This window comes from Talaromyces proteolyticus (assembly GCF_021365285.1).
Source record: "Talaromyces proteolyticus strain PMI_201 chromosome Unknown BGW36scaffold_6, whole genome shotgun sequence".
In the NCBI taxonomy this organism is placed as follows: domain Eukaryota; kingdom Fungi; phylum Ascomycota; class Eurotiomycetes; order Eurotiales; family Trichocomaceae; genus Talaromyces; species Talaromyces proteolyticus.
Window position 1 is genome coordinate 366,070 of NW_025764282.1, and position 23,363 is coordinate 389,432.

At 48.3% G+C, this 23,363-nt stretch overlaps 6 protein-coding genes across 6 annotated transcripts; 2 read left to right on the forward strand and 4 right to left on the reverse strand.

Moving 5' to 3' along the window:
- Nucleotides 1–652: 652 nt before the first annotated feature.
- BGW36DRAFT_427128 (putative mitochondrial export translocase Oxa2) lies at nucleotides 653–1,675 on the reverse strand (the record flags this gene model as incomplete). The annotated part of the gene is made up of 1 exon (XM_046220368.1): nucleotides 653–1,675. The coding sequence occupies one exon, from the start codon at nucleotides 1,673–1,675 to the stop codon at nucleotides 653–655; it is 1,023 nt and encodes a 340-aa protein (XP_046071857.1).
- Nucleotides 1,676–2,184: 509 nt separating this feature from the next.
- BGW36DRAFT_358962 (putative alpha-1,2-mannosyltransferase) lies at nucleotides 2,185–4,036 on the forward strand (the record flags this gene model as incomplete). The annotated part of the gene is made up of 4 exons (XM_046214023.1): nucleotides 2,185–2,507; nucleotides 2,576–2,645; nucleotides 2,701–2,766; nucleotides 2,831–4,036. The coding sequence occupies 4 exons, from the start codon at nucleotides 2,185–2,187 to the stop codon at nucleotides 4,034–4,036; spliced, it is 1,665 nt and encodes a 554-aa protein (XP_046071858.1).
- Nucleotides 4,037–4,689: 653 nt separating this feature from the next.
- On the reverse strand, nucleotides 4,690–6,982 carry BGW36DRAFT_358963 (uncharacterized protein; the record flags this gene model as incomplete). Its single annotated transcript, XM_046214024.1, has 2 exons — nucleotides 4,690–5,684; nucleotides 5,746–6,982. 2 exons carry the CDS (start codon nucleotides 6,980–6,982, stop codon nucleotides 4,690–4,692), a joined length of 2,232 nt encoding a protein of 743 aa, XP_046071859.1.
- Nucleotides 6,983–9,489: 2,507 nt separating this feature from the next.
- BGW36DRAFT_162039 (kinase-like domain-containing protein) lies at nucleotides 9,490–13,592 on the reverse strand. Its single transcript, XM_046209586.1, has 2 exons — nucleotides 12,658–13,592; nucleotides 9,490–12,598 (listed from the first exon to the last, which is right to left on the reverse strand). The coding sequence occupies exons 1-2, from the start codon at nucleotides 13,410–13,412 to the stop codon at nucleotides 9,652–9,654; spliced, it is 3,702 nt and encodes a 1,233-aa protein (XP_046071860.1). The 5' UTR covers nucleotides 13,413–13,592; the 3' UTR covers nucleotides 9,490–9,651.
- A 4,943-nt stretch (nucleotides 13,593–18,535) lies between these two features.
- BGW36DRAFT_358965 (uncharacterized protein) lies at nucleotides 18,536–21,385 on the forward strand (the record flags this gene model as incomplete). Its single annotated transcript, XM_046214025.1, has 1 exon — nucleotides 18,536–21,385. The coding sequence occupies one exon, from the start codon at nucleotides 18,536–18,538 to the stop codon at nucleotides 21,383–21,385; it is 2,850 nt and encodes a 949-aa protein (XP_046071861.1).
- Nucleotides 21,386–21,732: 347 nt separating this feature from the next.
- BGW36DRAFT_378087 (uncharacterized protein) lies at nucleotides 21,733–23,352 on the reverse strand. Its single transcript, XM_046216065.1, has 3 exons — nucleotides 22,286–23,352; nucleotides 22,122–22,229; nucleotides 21,733–22,062 (listed from the first exon to the last, which is right to left on the reverse strand). The coding sequence occupies exons 1-3, from the start codon at nucleotides 23,315–23,317 to the stop codon at nucleotides 21,802–21,804; spliced, it is 1,401 nt and encodes a 466-aa protein (XP_046071862.1). The 5' UTR covers nucleotides 23,318–23,352; the 3' UTR covers nucleotides 21,733–21,801.
- Nucleotides 23,353–23,363: the final 11 nt, after the last annotated feature.

Sequence of the window (23,363 nt, forward strand, 5' to 3'; positions counted from 1 at the left end):
TTGGGTCTTAGATTTGTTCATGGCGTTTAGCGGTATATGATTACACTTTATCCTTCACTACAACATTGTTTCACATATTTATCATACGAACTCGTACCAACCAAGGCTACAGGAGAAGAGCCATATCTCGTTCGAAAATGTAGACGAACAGAGTCTTCCCAATTGTAACCTTGGCCGTGTACTCTCTGTAAAAGACGATAATCGATACATAGTCATAAATATGATGTGTTGAAAAGCCTCTCCCGAGCAAACTTATTAATAGAATCAATAAGGTACCCTTTTTCTCATTAGGCTCTCGGAAGAATGAAAGAATTAGAGGGTATAAAATCCTCTAGCATTTCTGGAATGATCACTCCGGCCCGGTTCTATACATGGCAAAAGGACTGGCCAGTACTAATGCGATCAATCCACATGCAATGACCGGGATAGGTGGTATATCTCTTGGGGTAAAGTCTGACCCGGTATGGTGCTTTCTGGTTTCTAGATTTGTCACCCAGCATAAAGTGGGGTGCCTGATTCTGCTTCTAATTCCCGATGCTTGTGCCACTTTGCTTGAGGCTTACTTGCATGAATGGTCCAGTAATCAAAACTGGAAAGGAATTGGAAATTCGATCTCGGGTGGCCGTAGTGATACAATGCCCAAAAAAAGGCTTTACGGCAACAAGGACTTCTTTGGCGGCGGTTTCTCCCCGATCTTGAGAGTGCGAACATATTTCTTAGTCCAGGATTCAAGAGGCTTACTTGCAAACATATATCTTTCCAGCAAGCGCGATTGAAGGGTAGCAGTATTTGAGCTAGCGATCCAATAAAGCATCATTCCGGCTGGCATACCCGAAGCGTAAGCCGATACCGCAATCCAAATCCCGAGTCCAGTAAATGCCACTTTCATGGACTTACTCGCCAATGACATGATCATCTCTCGCTCTGAAAAGTCTGAAGTTTCGGCCAGACTCTTGGTCTTCCAACCACTTTGCACATTGCCAATGATGGAAAGACCTAGCAAGACGGGAAGTATACCAGTTGGATCTCCGACAAGAAGATCTGGGAACCAAAGGGCGCCTTCGCTGGCCAAGGTTGGTTCAGTTCCAGGCAGAGCAGGTCCTCCGTCATCCTTATTTGGCATCGGTAGCAAATAACGAAGAATCCCAACATTAACACCACACATAGCACGAATGCCCTCCATCAAAGACAACCAAACAGGTATTTGCAGAAGAGGTATCAACTGTGGATATTTGGACACATTCCAGCGGCTATATAACATATTGGTCTTGACCTTCAATGTTTGCCGCAACTTCTGTTCTGCTTGATCTGGCCGCATGAAAATCTTGTCCGTAGTCTTTTGATTTTTCATCACCTTTTCGTAATATTTTCTATAGGACACAACTAGCGGAAGTATATCTCCTTGTCGTCGAGCACGTTTCCGTGAGTAGATTTGGAGAGGAAAGGCGACCAAGGAGCGAACGATAACAGCGGTCAAAGGTATTGAAGTCGCCCATGTCAGGCCAGAGATATCGTGTACGTAGTGAAGAAAGCCAGTCGAAGCGGAAAGAACCTCCGCAATTAATGGAGACGACCGTGTGGCATGAAAAGCTCGGATATTTCGTCCAAATGTGGAGGATAGGACAACAGGTCGAACACGGGACAATTGTAGGGTTCGTGGAGGTAATGGTCTCATGACTACTGCTGGTACGCCGATGACTGAGTAGGCAGCCGGAGAATTGGATCTGATTATTGTGTAATAGAAACTTTTAAAATGAGCAGACGCTGAAAAAAAGACTAGGAGCTTCAATGATAGTCGGAAGACTGCTAACGATGCGTGAGCTGGTGATGTTTAAGATGTTTAGGAGGGAGCGCATCCACCTTTTTTTAAGCTCCAGTGGAGAGATGGCCGATGTGGAGCTAGCCCAGGCCTTACTCCAATATAATCACGTGTCTCGCCGATAAGCCACCGGGAAGGATGATGTGTCCAGTCGGCGACTGACAACATTGAAGTTGGAACTAATGACCAACAGGCTCTTTATATCAAAATCACGAGTTTTCGTCAGAGGGGAGGAGTATCAGCTTCCTGGCAAGTCTCGGCCAGAGCCCCCTCCCTTCTCTCATCGTGAATACAGAATGGACTAGAGTCTCAACTTCTACGAAAGATACACCAATCTATTATTTAGCATCGCTTCTCGGGAAAAAATGGCGTTCATAATTACATCCATCACCCTCCTTGTCTTGCTCGCCACCTTTTTGTTGGTACCGCCTGTAGCTGGCTACGTATTGAGCACGGCTTTGCGCACCGTGGGCTGGTTTCTGAAGAATAAGACGAACGGGCGGAGGGAAGTAATTCTTTCGCGCGTGCGTGTTGAAGAGGAAGAGTTCCGCTCTAAACAGTCGTCTTCAACGGCAGGGCCAGAAGATGAAGACTGGGAAAGAGTAGATTCTGGAGCGGGAGTTGCCAACAATGGAGAGCCTGTCGGTGACGACTGGGAAGGTGTAATCGGCTTCTTCCATCCTTTTTGGTAATATGCCTATTCTTTTTTCATTCATGTCGCTCTATTTTAGGAAATTTATCTAACTATACTTGCAGTAACGCTGGCGGGGGTGGCGAACGTGTTCTTTGGACTGCTGTAAAAGCAACCCAAGAGCGATGGCCAAAGGTTTGTTTTATGCATCCTATATACACAATTTCGGGCTCTAACATTATCATAACAGGCTATATGCGTGATATATACCGGTGATCATGAAGTGACTAAGACTGCCATGATTGAGAGGGTCGAGGTAAGTGCCAGATAAGAGTGAATGTTGAGAAGTTCAAGCAAGTACTGACATGGAAAATATGCAGACTCGATTCAATATGCGACTCCACGCACCCACTGTTGTGTTGTTGTATCTCTCCACGCGGAAATATATTCTCAGCAGCATGTATCCACACATGACGCTTCTCGGCCAGTCCTTGGGATCTTTAATCGTTGCAATAGATGCATTCAACCTCCTGGTTCCTGATATATACGTCGACACAATGGGCTACGCATTCACAATAGCATTGTGCAAATACTTCTTCCCCTCGGTACCTACCGGAGCCTATGTCCATTACCCTACAATTTCTACCGACATGCTCGAATCTCTTGATGATGGAAGTGGCGTCAAGGGCTTGAACTCGGGAGCTGGAGCTGGTTGGAAAGGCGTGGCGAAGAAAAAATACTGGAGATTATTCGCTAGCCTTTATGGTTGGGTTGGAAGCAAGGTTGATGTGGTCATGACGAATTCTTCCTGGACTTCGGCGCATATCGACTCCCTTTGGGGCCCCTCGCGAAAAATCCTCGAACACAAGAAAGCCACGGTGGTATTCCCGCCAACAGCAGTTTCAGAATTGCACTCTTCGATCGAAGTGAGCAGTGCCAGCGAATCAACTCGCGAACCCAGTATTCTCTATATTGCTCAGTTCCGGCCTGAAAAGAACCACTCGCTAGTTCTCCGTGCTTTCTCTCGATTCCTCAGTCAGAGACGGAAGGACCCAGCAACTTCATCACAACGAACACCAAAACTCATTCTCATCGGTTCAGTGCGGCATTCCAGTCCAGATGAGACACATATCTACAACCTCCGTCTCCTCGCCCACGAACTGCATATCCGTGAGCAGACAGAGTTCTTATGCGATGCCAGCTGGCCTGCGATTCTCTCTCACCTACGGACCTCCTCCATCGGTACCAACGCAATGTGGAACGAGCATTTCGGCATTGGCGTAGTAGAATACCAAGCCGCGGGGCTAATCAGTGTGGTACATGATTCTGGCGGTCCTCGCGAAGACATCGTGATTGATCTCGGCGATGGTGCCACAGGCTTCCGTGCTTCTACCGAAGAGGAATTTGCCGCTGCATTCGAGGCTGCATTGGCACTTCCTGAAGAAGAAAAAGTGGCCATGCGTTTACGAGCTCGTCGGTCCGCGTTACGTTTTACTGAGGAAGAATTTTCTCGCAAGTGGATTATCGAACTTGATAAGCTGGTTTCGCAGCAACACAGTCATCAGCAACGAAAACCGCTAATATAGAAAGATTTTCAATTTATTTCATCGAGTCTGCCGCGGATAGATACCTGTTGTTATTTTTGTGTATTCATCGTTGTTGTTAATTGTATCCATAATTTTCCCCGTCAATTTGATGGTTGTACAGATGGAGTCCTAGACTTAGGTGTCCTTATCGATATCAATGATGATTTTACTTTAAATCTATCCAAATTCTTAGAGTGAACGTCTCTACATATGTACTATCAGCAAAATCGAGAGTTTAGTCAAAAGTGGTGGAAATCTACCATTATCTAAGAAATCTAATGCAATTCCTCCCAATGAAGAAAAGTGAAATGAAAAAGTCATGAGAGAACTGAAAGGGGGCAAGAAGAATGATAGCAAATGTGAATAAATTTCAAAATGTGGAACATATTCCCGGGTATAAATATGTGTAAGAACAAAACAGCGATTGTCATCACCAAATCATGCAGCCGTGAAAAGGCCTGTTCCAAACCAGCAAGATATCATCCAAAACAAATCAACTAGGCCAAAGCTCAACACAGTCAAGACATAGGATCATAGGATCATAATCCTGTGCAAATTCAGTCTCATTTTCCGTCCCATTTCCAAACGCCATGATCCACTCTATAAGGCTCACAAGAAGAAAGGAATTAAATAGGGACAAAGCCGTTTCCCAACTATTGTTGCCATTCCTGGCCCCCGAAATTAGGATTCGGTGGGTTTATGCCAAAATTCTGGGCCCCAGAGTTATTAATACCGTACATGGACCCAGTAGCATTGAAACTACCGCCAAGATCGTCGTCATCATACCCATATTCCCCGCCTGAGCTGGCATCAAAACTGCTTCGGCCGCTGATATCATTAGGATCATCTGCAGTCGTCGCAATCTGGTCCCATTGTAAAGTCTGCAAAGCCGGGTATTGAGCAAGCAGAGCAGCAGGAAGCGTAAATCCCGACTGACTATCCAAGCCGGCAACCATGAGGGGTTGTTGAACAGGTTGCAGATGCCCAGCCTGTTGCTGCTGCTCCATCATAATTCTATTCCTCTCGTCGGCTTCTTCATCCAACAAAGGCTTAATACATATCCTGCCAGCCTCCGACCGGAAATGACGGCCCAGAGCATCTGCACGAGCAAACCTTCGGCCACACCCCCACTGGGCTCCTCCAGAAAGGTCACCGCGGCACACGAACTTTTTCTCACCTGAATGTAATCCCTCATGCCTCTTTCGGTCATGCTGGCGCGCAAAGGCTTTTCCACATACCGTACAAACGAACGGGCGTTCATCCGTATGAGTTCGGAGATGAGAACGCAAGTTATATGCGCGAGTAAAGCGTTTGGGACAGAGGGTGCACTGGAACGTGGCAGGATGCTTTTGGGTACGCCTTGACTCGCTGGTAGTTGCTCCGGAACGCTGGGGATCAGCCAGGTCAAGAATATAATTACGACTTTCAATGGAAGACGTAGATAGTCGGCGGCCTGATTTGGATGCTGGCGAAACATCCCGAGATCCAGGATTACTACGCGACCCACCCATTGGGTTGAAGGGTGACAAGGACCGCGGAGAAGATCCCACAGCAGGGTCCATACTGCCAGTTGATGATACAGAGGATGAATGTGGGCGATTAGGGTTAGGACGCCCAAATGGGTCAGATTTACTTCTTCCTCGAGAGCCTTTTTGGTTATAAATTAGTATGTGTCATCGTAAAACACCGAGAAGTGTTCATAAACTTACGGGAAGGCGGCGAAAGTCCATCAAAATCAGCGTCATTTCCAGGACCAAAGCTGGGTATCCTAGAGGGAGGAGCGAACTCTACATTAATGGATGGTGGAGGACCCATGTTATTGAGCTGGCCGCCATCTGCAGACTGCAAATCTTGTGCCTGCATGTTTGCCATTACACCTTCATTAGGTGCAGCATAGATGTCAGTTGGCATCGCAGGGAACTGAGTAGTGGCTTGCTGCCCAGCAAGAAAAAACCCCTCATTACTGACATCCTGGGAAGGTATTTGCGGCGAGACAAAAGGGCTATGGCGAGGGCTTAGCCCTTGCTGTTGTTGCTGCTGTTGTTCTGACAAGGTAAACGCTTCAATCCCCAAAGCATTGTCATAAAGAATGGGATCATTTTGTGCAACGAGAGAAGGTGATGTGCCATCGACAGTCTCAAACGATTCTTGTTGGCCCGTGTAAGGCGAGTGGTGGGAAACTGAGGAAACATCTGAATGCTCCGATGGAGCACGGCGATGGCCTTGAAAAGCTGGATTCCCTAGCATTCCCTGCCAATCTGTTTGAGACTGACTAGTCATATAGGCAGCGCTGACGGGATCCAATGATGTATGGCGAGAATGTTGAGGTGAATAGAACGGGGGTGACGCAACCGGCGGTGAAGTGTGGCTATTGCCAGGGGATGAGCGATGCTCGGGGGTCAACAAATGAGGAGATCCCATCTGGCCTGAGAGGTCACCTGAATTCATCAATTGGGTTCCTTGCGAAGATTGTTGAGTCTGTTGCTGAGGGTCAAGCAACAGTGAAGACTCGAAGTTGCTCGATACGCCAGTATTATCTGTCGGGTACTGTGTAAAGTCGAAATCAGTCGGGTTGGAATGGAGCAAGTTTGAAAAGTTCTCCTCCTGGTGACCGGACGACTGCTCGAGCTGGTTGCTAAAACTGGCAGCAAAGGATGACGAAAACTGCTGATTGTGCACGAAAGCGTTGTCTGAGTGGGGGGAGGGATGTTGGGCGGCGAGGAAAGAATTATTATTGACCGCGAAGGGTTCGGTGCCAGTCGATTCCGGTAGAGCAGATGCGTAAGAGACGTCGGAGAAGGTGCCAGTCGCCGAGATCATAGACGGGTCGAGCGAAATCGCATTCACGTCGTGGAAGGGTGCATGCGGTGAGGGGCTGACATTGCGATTGTTCACGCTGGCAGAGGGCGACCGGCTGCGATTTGAATAGGGACTGTGGCCCTCCATTGTGGTGACTGGGCAATTGTCAAAAATAATATCAACAGCAAGTCAGAACCACAACGAGGCTGTGAAGTTGGGGTGTGCACTGCTGGATGGCTCAAAATAGACACCAGAGATGCAGCGCAGGAGCTTGGACCAGATAGAATGCCCCCCAAAAGAGATGGGTGGAGGGGTGCAGTCGGCTGGTCCTGCGCGTCACAAACGTGGAATTCAGAGCAACACGCCGAATGGAACAAGGACAAGCAAAAAGAGCGAGTGCCAGGAATAGTTTCCGGCGAGGAATCAGATGTTATTACGCGAGTTCCGGGGGGAGCGAGCCTGGTGGTGATGCAGACGAGAGAGAGAGTGCCTTGCGGTCAGCCTTGTTAACATCAGCCGCAGCTCCCTCACTCGCACTCTTTTCTCCTCTCAGCACCGCGTCAGAAGGACTCAGGCCGCGAAACGGACAGACACGGGTTATTTATAGGTGACAGACAGGACAGAGCGACGGGCTGCTCAAGGGACGATCGGCATTTGAAAAGAAGAAGAGCAGACGGAGTTCGCAGGCGCTGGAGAAGCGGTCTTGGCGTCGGCGCTGGGCGTGGAAGGAGGGGAAGAACGTTAAATGCTAACTAACTACGACCTAATTATTCATATTTTAATATTATCGATAGAATAATCCTCCCCATTGGCAACGACAATCACACTCGCATTCGCGTTCGCGTTCACAATCACATCCAGACTGAATGGTCAATCCCAACCGCCAAACAGGAATAGCCCGATCTTTCCATATATGCACTGACGGTCGCTAGACTGACAGAATGTGTCGTCGGCAGCTTGCATCCCATCAAGGGTCCAATTATGCCGGGGAGCTTATGATACCTTGATGCCTTTCCCAGGGCAGGGCTGGCATCGCCTCGTTCACCTGGGCCGAACAAGCTAGCAGTGAACGATAGGCGGGTCCAGCATGTAATGATAGACGAGTCGAGATCAATGTTTAATCAGGAGCGTAGCGCAGCGCAATTGATGACAGCAGAGGATCAGCGCCTTCTGTGATTCGACTCGGCCAGGCTGGTGGACGTGTTAATAATGGATGATCTCAGGCAGGGGACCAGGGACTGGCTTCTATTATTGGCTGCTGCATATGAAGCTGAAATCAGGTATCCATCTGGCATCCAACGGCCATGTGTCCAGAATGCACAAACGCTGGCATTCACTCAATCGGACACATCCCTCGCCGTTATTATTATCATCAGCATCATCATCATCATCATCATCATCATCATCATTATTGTATGTAGAGTAAGTACATGGCAAAGCAGGGATGTACTCATCTATGTCAGGCCCCATATGAACGCTGATGTGACCGTCCAGCTTCCTACTCTGTATTAATCTTCTCCGTTAGCGTCAACTGGTATGCTTGTTGTCGACGCTTTCAACTCGCAACCATCGTATTCTGATATAGTACATAGTTCAGCTGGAAAAAGCATCGACACTAGCCAAGTCATCGATAAACAATATTGTTGCCTACATTGATATTCCCGATCCGGCTTCTTAGTACCGTCACCACTGCGATAGTCACCATCGATGTCGTCAAGGTCAGGCATTAAACAAATTGGAGACAAATTTCGCTAGAGATTCCCGGGCTGCACAGCCACGATCAAAGTATACCTTAATGCAAGGAAGTTCCAGGGTGAAACGCGACCAACGCTGCACTGCCATCCCCCAATGGAGCGGCCAATCACGGCGCATTCCACAATCGCCTAGATTTTCTCACGATAATGATGTCAAACAACTTGAAACCGGCGGACTACGTAGCTCCCCAATAGTACCATGTATTAATACTAGGTGATGCGTTTCCGCCTCTGTGACAATTTCACTCACAGCTCAAACCGGATATCTGCTTGTTCTGGACCCCAAACTGTCCAGCCACATGCGCTAGAACCGGTGTTATGGGGAAGGATTGGTTGCTAGTACAATGATAGTCTGTTTGTGAGGTACTGCTGAGCATACTTGTAACATTGTTTGATAGTTAACAAAGAACATGGTCTAAAAATTTCCAAAAATAAGATACCCAAGAGAAACCCAGGAATACACCATGAGGCTAGGCTGTGTAGAACCAATACACCCTTAATGTGGACAGTTGACCTGATTCGCTCAATCGCTCATCACAGGCACCGATTAAATCATCTACAAGGATGTTACTCTTAATCACCAATGTGAACAAAATTCTTGTTCATCTAGTAGTCCAGATCCAAAAGGGTAGAACGCGATGTATCGTATCGCGGAATATATACAAGAAAAAAAACATAAGCCAAATCCCAAAACATCCATGAAGAAAACGCCTTCAATGCTAAAACAGAGGGATTCCATCCCATCAATCGATCATGTTTTGCTCAAGAACCAATGACAATTACATACGAGCTATGCCAAACTCGTTGGAGCGTACCCATCACAAATGGGAAAGAGTGATACTAGCGTACTATACATATTCGCACATAGAGAGTGACAAGGAAACCTTCACTCCAGCGGAAACCCAAAGCTCATAATGCTGATATAAAATATCTTTATCGTAATTGAAAGGGGATCTGAAGTCCAGTAGAACAGACAGCCGTGGAAAATCCAAGTGTCATCAAAGGTAGAAAAGGTCATGAGGCCAACCAAGAGTGATGTCTATAGAGACCTCGTAAATGAAATCAAAACTGTGCTTTCTCTTTCTTTTTGCCGAAGACAATGCCTTCATCTTCCGAATCGCCATCTTCGTCATCACAGTCGTACCGGTACTCTTCATCCTCGGGGGAACGATGATGACGATAATTTCTGGCAGTGATCGTATCACCGGTCCGCAGAATGGGAGGAACGTACGCAACCGAGTCCGTATCTTTCTCCCGTTCCTTTATATGGATGTTCAGTCCATCATTGGAGAGAGACGAAGCCCCTGACACGACCGAAGGTATGCTGGGATGTGAAGCACTACGAGATGTTCCACTAGCACACTCATCGATGGATGTAGTTGACATAGTGGCAGCAGATGGCGGAGATGTTATTAGACCTGTACTTCCGAGGTTATGAGTAGATTCGGCAGGGCTAGCTTGGCTTGATCCCCCATCCTCATTCTCATGGCCACCATTACCCGATCCTTCCTGTCCAGCCTGAGAATGTTCTTCGGTTTGGGGGAATAGTGCCTCTTTGGCGATTTGCAAGTAATCAGTGTTGTTGCCGCGGCCAAGTTGTTCTGAGCGATTACGACGGTGTCCTGATGATGGTGAGAAAGTGATTACGTTTTCGCCTTGGCTGTGAGGGCGACTATCATCTTTCCAGCGACTGGGAGTCACGACATGACCAGTCGCCGAGGCTGCATTCCACGCCAAACTGGGTTCTGAATGAGCATCGTTATCAACATTAGCGTGATCTGTTAGTCGAGGCCGTTCCGAACTTTCTTCGTCGTCGTCGCCGAGTTCCTTAGATCTTCGGCGACCAGCTCCAGTGAAGATTCCATCGAGATTAGACGAACTGGGATGAACAATCTCCTGTGGAGTCTCACTAGAAGGAAACGTCGACATTCCGGTGTACGAGGGCGGAGACGGCGGCCTGACGGTTTTTGTCGAGGCGGCGCTCGACATAGATGAGGGGAAACGCCCCGGAAGGTGAGGTCTCGGAGTTTGATGGGTGGCGGATGATGACGATGATACATGGCTTTCCTCTTGATGGAAGTATGAACGTCGGTCAGATGGATCGTCAGGGCTAGCAGTTACACTCTGGGACAACGGATGATCTGATTCTCTCGTAGTTCTAATAGACCGATGGATATCCTCATCGCCGCGTAAACTAGCTCGGCGACCACCGATTCTATCTCGAGAAGAGAGAAATGATTCAGCGGAGGTCCCTGCAGCGCTTGCAGTCCTCTTGGGTTGGCCACGACTTTCTCGCCGACCCACAATGTAGCCTGACCACCTAGCCATTTGCGAGCGAACGCGGTCGACAAAGGGAACTTTGCTGACTGCACTTGTAACTTCTTCGTTCGATACTTCGATCCGATTGCCCTTGCTTTGCGGGTCAGTCTTTACAACCCAGTCTGCAGGATCTTCTTTCAAATCCTCAAGAATCCATTCGTGGGTCTTGATCTCTTTGATGGTAATGCGTTTTTGAGGGTCTTTGGTTAAAAGACGTTGTAGAAGATCTCGTAGCTTTTCATCAATGTCTTCGTAGACGAACTCATTGTCCAGACGCTTGTTGCAGTTCATCACTGCTGGGCGATGTTCGGCATTGACCTTCGGCAGATCGACTTCAACCGGTTTGAGGCGCTTACTGGGAATAAAAAGCTCATTTTTCCCAATCGATTGAAAAAGGCCGTATTCATCATCAGAGACAAAGGGTAACCGTCCGAAAATCATGCCATAGAGAGTGACCCCTAGAGACCAAATATCGATAGCACCTGTGATTTTAGGACCCTTGCCGTTAGCGTCAACATAATCGTCACCACTATAACACAACTCCGGTGCATAGAAAGCCGGAGTGCCGACAGTCTTGGAGAGTTCGCCTCGGGCATCATCTAGCTCGGTGGCATCGGTCTCAGTTACCTGCTCTTCATCTTCATCCCTAATTGGTCTGCCGAGATAGGATACGCCAAAATCGGAAATCTTGACCTGACCTTTAGAGGTAACTAGTAGATTTGCTGGTTTGATGTCACGGTGTATGATGCCCTGGTAATGCAGATACTCCAAACCAAGTACTGCGTCTCGAAAAGCATTGCGAGCTTCTTCGATTGTCAAGCAAGGAACGTATGACATGTCATCGTCGTCGTTAAAGTAGTCAGCCTCCGATGATGAATAACCTAATAAACTTGATGCTGTACTATATCGTCGCTCAAATGGATAGTCCGACGCATACGCACCATACATGCTACCCTCAACAGCTGCCAAGTTGGCATCACGCATGTGGCGTTCTAGCTCCGATGTCGAGCTTGTGTACGACTGACTTGGCGATATATGATTCTCGACTGGCTCATGTGAGGCCAAATTACGACTGAGGGTGCGTGCCAATGACAATTCCGGGCCAAATTCTTCATCTGATTCGCCACCATGTTCCAAACTCCAGGCGGGTATGTTTTGTAGATTATGGGTCTGAGTTTGTGCGCGCCTTTTCTCTCGATTTTTTTCCCTGAATTTCCGTTGAGCCTGAAGGGCGCGAACTAACTGTTGGCCTTCTTCCTCGAAAAAGGGTGAGTCCGGGTAGCCGTTCTTTTCTCGCTCCAAACGTAACTTGTCGACGTGGACGATCTCCTTGATGCCCTTTTTCCGCCACTTGATCTCTCCGTTTTCGACGTATTCTAGAACAATATACACTTTTTGGCGGTTTGGGTCATCGATGACCTCTAGAAGACTAACCACGTTGGGATGTCGAGCTTTCTTAAGAATAGCTACTTCTTTTTTAACTTTGTCTTCCGGGTTTCCCAATTTTCCTAGGCGGCGGCGCTTTGAGTAGCGCTGGACAATCTTGATGGCAACTGGTTGCTTGGTGGGCAAGTGACGGCCCAGTTTGACCTTGCCATGTTCTCCTCGACCGAGTTCTTCCAGCACTTCGTAGTCGTTGATCAGTTTGTTGCCAGTTTGCAGATCGCGCTCAACTTCGGCAGTATGTGTTCTACGCACAGTATATCAGTGGAGACGGTCTTTGCAAGGTAGAGGGCTTGGACAACTCACTCTTTCGGGGGCTGAAGGTGGGTTGGGTGCAGATAAGGGCTAAATGTGAACGCTTCGTCGTCAGAGCCGACCGACGGAGAAGTGCGGGCGCTTCGGCCCCCAAATAGACCTGGACTCGTAACAGGTGTATTGTCCAGGGTATGAGCACCTAGCGACAGCGAATGCTCACGGTGCCTGGGGTGCTCTACATGAGATGGATAGGAGCTGCGACCTCGAAGAAAAGGTTTATACGGAGGTGGGTAGACTTGAGACTGTAGGACGGCGTAAGACTGATCCGGATAAACGGGTAGGTCGGCAGAGGTGTTGACATGTTGGGTGGTAGGTAAAAGAGGTCGTAAATTATGTTCAAGCTGCTGGGATAATCTTCTTCCCAAATGTGGATGGTCCAGACCTTTCAAGGGGTCGGTTACTGGATCTTCATTCAATGCCTGCAGAGAGCTGGAGGAGGTTTTGGCAGAAGAAGCCCTCGAATTGGTGGAGGAATGAGGGAGAAAATGGAATGCATGGTGAGATGAGTGTGAGTCATTTTTCAGGGCAGATAGTTTTATATTGTGTTTGGATGCCAGCATCCTATTTGCAAAGGACAGTCCTGACTCGGAGGTGTCGCCGGCTCTGCTGGGTCCATTACCGGTCGACTCGACAGGAGGGGGAGGAGTATTCGTGTTCGTGTTGTTGGAGTTGGACCGCTTAGGGGGGGCTGGTCGCTCAACGTCTTCGAGGCCTGCCCTTGACGACCGGCGCTCAAACAACCCCATCGCGAGAAGATGCTATGGACAGTGTCTTGAAGCGCGACCGGTGCATTCTCCGACCTGAGCAGACGTTCAGGGAGCACCTGCTTGGCGTTGGGTTGTGAAATCGGAGTCGGCCCGAGAGAATTCTCTCATTCCCCTGTAGGACTCAAGACATAGAGGCATTGAACGTGGGCTTCGTTGAGCGCTCGTTCCGTCTACCAGCGCTGGTGGGGGGTGGAACAGCGGTTGCGGATCAGAGGATCGGTGATCTGAGGTCGGACTATAAAGATCTGGGCAGGCTCAGTACCGATGCAAAGGCGGCATAACCTTTGACATATAAAATCAGGTCGTGGGCTGGGATGGTGTTGCGAGCCGAAGGAAAAGGTCAAGGCTCTGGGTTGTGTCCGGTGGTGAGTGGTGAGTGGTGAGTTGTGGTGACCTGGCTGGAGGTGGCGTCAGCAAAAAGTGGCAGCAGGACGATCCGGGTTGCAGCAAGGAATGCCCGGGCCAAGGAGCAGAGGCGAGAAGGTAGAAAACACAGGGAATCAACAAAATGTACAATGAGCCCAACAATTGATATATTTATATATATTTTTGCCTTCTTTGCAACAGTTGGATCTGCTTTTTGCTTTTTCCTGGAGTCGCGGCGGGAGTCGAGGGAAGAAAGAGGGCAAGACCAGATTGGGTGGCACGACAGAAGGCACGACCAGCTAGTGGTCTGTACTTTAAGTTGCTTCCTCTTTGCTCCGTAAGTTGGTAATTAATACTGTAATATACTCCTACTATTGTAGTCAATTACACCACCGTACACTACTGCTGATAGGACCAGGTAGAGGGGCGGGTAACCGTATTGGGCGGTAGTGGTCTCAACCGCCGCCCATTCGTCGGTTCCTCTGCACAGTGCACACAGCACTGAGTAGTAAGTGCTCGTCAGCCAATACGATCATGGCAGTAGCAGTAATATACACTTGGTCGAGCGTGACAGGGCTAGTAGGATGCTGGCTGCTGCGGGCACCTGGGTCTGTGGGCGTCCTGCGTGGATCCTGGCATGGCTCTGATCATGATTATCGACTAGTCTATATAACATTGAATATAAAATGCACACGGAGTACGATTGATATTATTACTTCCGCCGATGCAGCGTCTTGCAGCTAGTTTGAAGAAGATATTGCTACCATCTGGATCGCTGCAGAGCCCAAAGCAAGAGACAGCGAACCGTAATACGAAAACATGAATGAATACCTGCTTACCAAGAGAGAACATATTGATGATTAGGTATTGATTAATGATGACTGAACGACCGCATAGAAATACGATGGGGCTCGGACCCTGTCCAGGCCTAAATTGGCGCAACCCAGCCATCGCGCCATGTGGGACTGGCGCAAATAGTTTCTGCTCTTCATTGGCTACTTAAGGATACTTCTACCCAGCACCCCCAGCAGCCCCGTCCGGCCCGCCATCCAGCCACTCAGCGCTCGGACGGCCGCACCTGCCCCCACTTCTGGCCGCTGATTGCTGATCCGCTTCCGGGGAGACACGAAGAGAGCGTCACTGATTGGCCATCCTCCCGCCGGCTGAGGGTCGACTTTCGACTTTCGACTTTCCACCTCGACCCAAGCTTCTAGCCTCAAGGCTCAAGCACAGCAAAGAGTCCGCACTGATGCTTGCGGGGAGGTAATCATCGCAAGATCGAATACGAGGCATCTTGTCGTATGATCCCTGTACGTCGCATCGCGCCAATGTTCCAGCCTGACTCTGATACCTACATGACAGCTGCAATGACATTGGACAATGCTAGGCATGGAGACCTCTCGTTGGCCACTCTAGACGCTAATCGCTTCGGCAGAAACCATGTCGAGGAGATACTGAGATAGCATATTCCTGATTAGCATGCCTATTGCCATTTGGATATGAATATAAATATGCGCGTCAATTATTTGGTGCTATATCATATTATCATTAATTATATGGCAGGCAGATGCAAGTCATGGTATTTTCAATGATTCTTTGGGGGCTCCTAGATAGAGGAATCAATCCCTTGTCATTCCACCGACGTCTAGTAGGCTTCATATAGAGAATACTTAAGAGCAAGGGTATCAACAGTATGCACCCTCCGCAGTAGGGCTAAATTTTGATTTGATACCAAATATTCAATGGCATTATTGTACGCTTTCCACCATCACGCCGACTTACTACTTCACGACTTGAGTAACCTGGTCGCCACCAGAAGTCGATCGCGGCATTTAGGGCATGGAAAAGTGTCAAGGACGAGATATCATGGAGCTGCACCATAGGGACCTCGATTATCATCTGCCTCAATTTATCTCTCCCGGCCGTGCAGCATCATAATTAATAAATTGCCCGCGCCTCGTTGACCAACTTCGCGCCAAAAGCAAATGCAACCTGCATCAAGCTGCTGCCCAAGTTGGAGGAGTCCTTTTGTTTTTTCTGGATGACGGGCTGAGAAGACCGTGCTCTCGCCACCCTTGTCTGTCCCATTCATTCACCTCGCCAAAGGTTCAAAGCTTGGGCCTGGTATCCTCACAAAGTGAATGAGGCCAAAGTTAATCTTTTGCCTGACGACGGGCCGCAAATTCAATACTGAATAATGATGATCAAAGCGTCTACTCCACCCGACAATTCAGGCCAGCTAGCGTGCTGACTTGACCAGGGAAAGAATTATCGGCCGTCAAGTGCAAGGATCATCACAGACAGGTGACCAAAGAGGCATTCTTGAGGCATCCCCAACTTCATCATCGTCGCAACCCTCACTATCGCCACTCTCAAGAACCACTCGGGGCCTTAGCTTCTTGAATCTCGCTTCTGATTCACCTACACTTTGCACTAAGAGGAATGGCGACGAGGAGCGGCTGCTCGAGCCGACATGACACTACGGACTGGCGCCGGTCTAGTCTCCGATGGCTCCATCGATCGTTCGTTCAGAGAAGAGCTAAATCGGCCCTGTGCAGCCAGTCTATACCACTTCGAGACTTGCATGCAGCTTATGCCGTCACCATCGAGTGGCAGCGACTCATGAAAGCCATCACACTGACCCTGCGGTACTCCTGCTTCGGGGGCTTTTTGCGTGCCAAATTAATTGAAGTGGGTCTAATCGCGGAGCTGTCGTAAGAATTTCTCGTCCAGCCGTGGTACGTAGTACCAGAGCCTAATGTATGCAAGCAGGAAGATCAAAATGGCATGCTTGGGAACGAATGATACACTCTCGCCTAGTTTCGAATTGAGTGGCCCATGCGTCATTGTGATTTGGTGTGCGCGCATAACATAGACGATAATAGCATACATGATAATAATGGCCATTTAGACTGAGGGCATTGTCATAGGCCGCATGCACAACGCCTGGCTTCCAATGATAACCATCCCTAGACTGAAACTGTTATCATTGTTTATACAGTAATATCATCTTGATCTAGATTTTACAGACTGTGTAGGAAAAGGGGAGGCCTATTCCGCAGGCCCGCGAGGTCCGAAGAATTCCCGATGAATCAGCTAAGCGCATCAGGACTAGTTCTCGCATCCCCCTGAAAATTGTGACATGCATTAGACTGGCTGCTGCTGATGATTCGCCTACAATTCCGCTGGCCCTTGCAGTCCTCAAGTCGAAAGCGCTTTCTTTTCTGTCTCTTGTGTCTTTCCTACGCGATTGTTCCTCCCCTGTCCTTAGGATTGGTGTAACTTCCTGATGATAGCCCCTGTACCTCTCATTCGACAGACGCACAACAAGTTAGCGCTAAACCAACGGACATATGTCAAATACTAGTGACAAGTCTACCGTATCTACAGAGACATGATTCGCAATTCCATCCGCACGCAAGTGTACATCTGCTGGGAGCCTTGAGACGTGGTTATAAACTGCAGAGTGCAAACATCCCAACCTAGCAGTTGAACGAGCGGGTGGAAATATACTCATCCCATGACAAGAGTCTACGTAGTCTCTAAAGGTGTTGCAAATTTTCGATGCGAAGAATGGTTTGGAAGATAAAGTAGTGGTTAGGTCACGCTACAGAGTGAATCGAGATAAAACTCTCCTTGAAGCTCCCGTTACTGCATTGCATACTCGGTATTAAAGACGGCACGAGCAAGCAGTGCCCTAGTGCTTCTGGTAATCTAATAATAGCAAGAATAGCAACGGGGATACTGCTAGTGTCGAGAGTGATACTTAGGACGAATTAAGAGTAAGCACTTCATACTGTAGTTATCTCTTTATCAGCACCGGGATTATCCTTCTTTTATTAAGATTATTCGAATACCTGTCTGGACTAGTATTGAGAGCTGGTCTCTCCGCTTAGGGGAATCGGGATTTGACATCCTTTGTCACTTTTAGCTCCATGTTGTAGCGACCGAGCTAGATACAAAATTGAAGCAGTAGCATATCTGAGCAATTAGTCTAATGGCCTGAGCTGACGGGCGCCGATATAGTATCAAATCAACATGACTCCTTGCCTGTCATCAGGACAGTTTGAATATGTATAATTTTGCCGCCTTCTTCAAGTAAATAATGTTAAATATATCTGAATAATAATGCTGAGCGATGAAACAACGGGAGTCATCAAATGGTCCGTGGCCAATCACCATGCGCGGATCCGCAGTTGCCGGGACGACTGTGTTTACACCGCCTCTCCCCCGCTGTGGCAGTCATCTATTCTCTTCCATGTGCCAATGACAAGGCACGTTGGCCTCGATAATCACACGATAACCATAAAATGGGGGATGGAGCTGCTCGTGACACTTCGCCGATTGGACACCGCACGCAGGTGGATATTCATCACCATGGTGAGCGACGCCAGACCATACCCCCCAATGGATGGGCCTCGATACAGCAACGTCAGCGATCATCAGGTGGCTAGTCACCACGCTGGCCACTTTCAAAGCTGATCGATCTTTTTTTCTCTAGTTGGTCGCAATCCACTCTGGTCATGCTAGGTGAAGGTCAGCGATATCAACATCCTCCGCATTGAATTGTCATAAACGACATCTCCAAAACACCGTCATTATTTCCATCGAAAGCGCCTACCTACTTATGCGTGGTTTCTTTCAAACGAGCAGATTTTTCTGAATTGTATGGCACCCCTCGGGGGCCATAATTGACGAACGGGAAGTTGAACAAGGTTAACTTTGCAAAACAAACTATGCGTCTATCGAAGATGCCTTCTCGCGGCACGTTTGATTATGGACTGTTGTTGAGTTGCTTTGCAATGGCCACGTTGACTCACGCAGCACTACCTTACACACCTTCATATCTGTTTCCTGCCCGACAATCAAACGGCAGCCTTGCGTACGTACTTCGACCGAAACTAGATCGAACTAGCCTCCAGCTCCTATCGGTCAATCTATCCACCGTGGACTCCGACAGCCCTAACTCCACAGTCCTTTATGACAATGTCCCTTTCGTCATTGATGACGGGGCCTTCCTCCCTTTGTTGGATTCAGAAGGGATCATAAATGTCATTTACGGCACGTGCCAGGCGTCGCAGAGTACACCTATAGTATGGACGTTTCAGCCCGACCAAGATAGTGCCATTGGAAACGGAACATGGTCATCACAACCAGTCAAACAGTCTTCAAATGAAGCCGGAAAAACGACCGACACGAGTGTAGGGTACCTTGCTAGCGGATTCACATTTCCAGCATTGAATGACACATTGGCTGAGTTTTATACATTCGGAGGCATGTGTCTATCCACAGAGAGTACGTCAAGCGACTGGGTATCAGCAGCAAACTACTCTCAATCGATGATGTTACTGAGTCCGGACAATTCATCGCATCCTGCTAGCTACGATATTGAAGAAATCACCGCGTCGAGCCCGCCGGTCGCAGAAGCTGGTTTTACCATAACATCCCTTCAGCAAACAAGTTATAGAACCTCTTCGGGTCGACTTATTCAAGAAGGAGGGTTTCTATTTATTGGGGGTCACACTCAAACTGCCTTTATTAACATGTCTACTTTGGCTTTATTCTCTTTGCCTCAAGCTGGGTGGACTTACATCCCTGTCAACCCAGGTGGAGATTCTACACGAACTGACCTAGCCATTCGTGACACTGAAGTGGAACCAAGATCTGGGCACACGGCAGTAATATCATCAGATGGGAGCAAGATTGTTGTCTTTGGTGGATGGGTTGGCAATACGAACACACCAGCTAATCCACAGCTCGCGATTCTCGAGGTTGGACAGGATTACGGTGGCTCGGGGGAATGGTCGTGGTCAGTTCCACAGCCTACTGGAACCGCACTATCGGAAGGGTCAGGCATTTTTGGACATGCAGCAACCATGCTAGCTGGAGATGTGATGATGATTTCAGGCGGTTATACCATTGCAGCATCAGGAGCGACGTCCAAAAGGGCAACTTCCAGTTTTGAGGCTAACACCCAGGTCCATCTCTTCAACCTGACGTCTAATTCATGGGAGACAACATACACCATGCCAGACTCACAGAATACGGGACCTAGTCATGGATCAACCGGAGCGCTTTCTTCCTCGGGAGAAAAGGCTGGACTCGGGGTCGGGGTGTCCGTTGCAGCTATTGCAGTGTTAGGCATCGCTTACGGTGTATGGACGAAAAAACGATGGAGTCATCGACGAGATAGAGACAAGGAACTTCGAAAGTTAGCGCTGGGTGCTGAACGCTCAAACATCTGGGGTGAGGGTGGACTTGAATCCAGTTATCGGAATCCCGGTGATACCGTCATACGCAACTCGATTTTAGATAATCTATACTATCCGGGTCCGAATCATCAGTACAGTGCTGTCCCAGGTCCACAGAGTGCCGCACCGGAAGCAGAAAGGACTGGATTACTATATGAAGTACCTAGTCCTGACAGGGGTCTTCGGAGGAGTTTAACCGGTCGACCACAACGTGTCCAATCTGCAGGCTGGTACGACGAAGTCAGGACGAGTTATGCCGCGGGATCAATCCACCCGATTGATGAGAGCGAAGAATATGAGACGTCACCCCCAGAAGCGTCAGAGAGAGAGGCAACCAGTCAAACTCCCAAAGCTGAACTATCTGACCCTTTTGCTGATCCATCATCTCCAACTCGTGTGCCTTTGATTGCTTTTCCTGAAAATTCTCTGGGCAGGCAACAAGCGTCTGATGGCGCATCAGTACGATCAGAGGGTGCTCGCAGCACATCCCCAGCGAAAAGTGAGAGGACGCATTCAACCTTATCCGAGTCCTCCATTTCAGGCATATCCGATTCTTCTTCGATACAACGATCTCATATTGGATCAATTAGGAGAACTATAAATCTACTGAGTTCTCCTATTCCAGCACTAGAGCCATCTCATGGTAATTCTCCCGCGAGTGGGCGCAGTTCACCCGAAAAGCCTCCGAGCCGGTCAGAACGCTTGGAAAGTGACAATGTGAGATGGCCATTTGATCCTTCTGCAACAGTAGACTCTTTCTCTACGTCAGATAGCCGACGCAAGCATACACAAATGGAAGGCGAAACGCTTCTAGGTTCTGGCCCTGAATGGTCCACACCACCAGAATCTCCTACCAGACAACCTCCTACAGAAAGCAAACGCAATTCTTTGACATGGATGGGAAGTCTTCGAAAAACCATGTCGAATGCTAAAAAGGCTGCAACTGGTTCCATGTACTCTAGTTCTCCAGACAATTCAGTACTAGATCCTGCACCGTCGCCTGAGCCTGGGCCATCTTCAATACCGAGAAGAGGATCTAGTGCATCTGTAGCACACTTGCAACGCAGGCAAGGGCCGAGAGATTGGGCTGTAGATGGTCGAGTATCACGGAGCAGCTTCATGTCACTTCCACCAGGTGACCAACATACAGACGATGACGATCCCTTTGGCGATGAGGATGACTGGGATGTAGAAGCTGCCGCAGAGGGTCGACTTGTGCAGGTCACTTATACAGTACCCAAAGAGAAGCTGAGAGTTGTCAATGCTGGTGTCGCGGACCGCGTTGCTGCGGACAATGAGTCAGATCACGAGTTGAAGGCATCGGTAAGAGAATAGATATGTTCTGCCTGATCGTTGAATCTAGAGATGGCTCATACATGTTATTGATCGGGTGTTTCTTTATTATATTCTTGGGTCGCCGTTGTTTCTTTCTTTTTGTATATATTTTGTTTATATGATTTCGTCGCGATGTCGACTGTGTATTCATGTGAATGCGAGATGATTGATGGATGACTGTGGGGTATATGATTCTTTATTTTTGTGTATGTATTACGGAGCTGCTGGGGTACATGTGATTTCAGATATCGATAAACCGGAGTTTGCTTTAACAATCATTGATGTATTTAGGGCGATAGTTATGTATAAACAGCAGAACTTATTTCTTACATTGAGTGACAAATATCAACCAGTCAATGAATAGTATTTTATGTGGTACATGTGGTCTAAATAATTATACATATATATACATTTTATCAAGAGACCCCAAATTTATCACATAGAAATTCGGCCAGTGCGTCACTCACCTCCTCTGTAGGCTGGAGGAGACCGTCATCAAAGGACGAAATGGCTCGTATAGCCTCATTCCAGGATTGCCGATCCATCTCATGAAGAAGTTTGTGGCACAGGTATTCTTGACTCCGAGTCTCTTGCTCTACCCTGATGGTTTCGTCAGAGGAAGTAGATATTTGAGCTTCTAGAATCCCGCCCTTTTTGGCTCGGATGAATACACTTGTCTGGCGAATGGGTTAGTTTTCTATTCTAGCGACCATATCTAGAGGAAACCAGTGCTTACCGTACGGGGGAGAGAGTGAGGTAGAGGAGGTCGTGGCCGGGGGTCGGCTTCTGTTGGGAACGTTGAGAAGGTGAATTCGGGTGTTTGAAGAAACTTGAAGTCATTCGACTGTTATATTCGTTAACAATGCTAAACCTTCTTTTTTGGGGGATCACTTAAATTACCTTCAACATCGAAACAGTTTTTTGGATGTCGGATACCTCTCGTGCCAGAGACTCTCCTAATGTACCCACAACCCAATCATCTCCCATACGCAAAGTTTCTTCTCTCAGTGTGACGTTTTTTACCTGAGCCAACACTTCATCTCCGGTTTTATAAAGGGCAGCAAATTCCTCTACTATACTCGTAATGACTTCGTGCATAATGGAAACGGACGGCGTTGAATTGACGAGAGCAGATGATACATTCCCAACAGGGGACCGAACGCTACCAACACCTTTAGCGTGTACATACGGCCTGGCAGGTGATCTTAGAAAAGCCCCGAGATTTTGCACGTTAGGCGAGTCTACCAAACAGGTACCATGATGCAATGCCCGGTTTCTGGTCAATTTGTATGCTGAACCGGATATTTTCAGTGCCTGCGGGGTGGATTCCTCTGGCGGGTCCTCAATTCTTGCAGTTGATTTTTGTCGGACTGCCTCGTTGCGTTGTTGGGTTAACACTATATCGTGTCTCTCGTTGACTGATGCGTTAATAGCGCCTATTCGCCGCAGTGCGCGCGCAACCATCTCGGCATGTCGGTCTCGTGTGAAGACATCTCGTGGGCAGGTAACACTATAATTCAGATTTCCAGCATCATGAAACACCGCACCACCACCAGAATGCCGTCGAACGTATAGCGTCGAGGTTGAATCATCGCTTTGTATTGATGATTCCTTCGCTAGAGCCCCGAGATTCGTCTCAAGCCAAGGATTCTGGTTCCGGCCAATCACCACACATGGCCGATTGACGTATAAAAACAAGATATCGGAGTCTTCTGGTGTATTTTGAAGAAGATATTGCTCAATTGAAAGGTTGACGAATGGATCCGAGGAGGACGACCGGTAGACCTGATGTTTCGATGAGCCACGGGTAATTATCTCCGCAAAGCTCGATAAGGGGAGTGTGGCTATAGGCCGACATTGACCAAAAGGGCGAAGGCTATGGAGGGCTATTCGGCGGTACCAAACGCATGACGGGCGCCGCACTGGAAGCATCGGGCATTGATCTGCAGGGCTGTGATAGCTTCATGTTGTTGTAAAA

Bases quoted from the DNA above. Each gene is read 5' to 3' on its own strand.
- BGW36DRAFT_162039 (XM_046209586.1), bottom strand. From the start codon at position 13,412: ATGGGGTTGTTTGAGCGCCGGTCGTCAAGGGCAGGCCTCGAAGACGTT. The intron at 12,599-12,657 runs GTGAGTTGTCCA...TACTGTGCGTAG, and splicing joins CACCTTCAGCCCCCGAAAGA to AACACATACTGCCGAAGTTG.
- BGW36DRAFT_378087 (XM_046216065.1), bottom strand. From the start codon at position 23,317: ATGCTTCCAGTGCGGCGCCCGTCATGCGTTTGGTACCGCCGAATAGCC. The intron at 22,230-22,285 runs GTAATTTAAGTG...CGAATATAACAG, and splicing joins AAACTGTTTCGATGTTGAAG to TCGAATGACTTCAAGTTTCT. The intron at 22,063-22,121 runs GTAAGCACTGGT...CCCATTCGCCAG, and splicing joins CTCACTCTCTCCCCCGTACG to ACAAGTGTATTCATCCGAGC.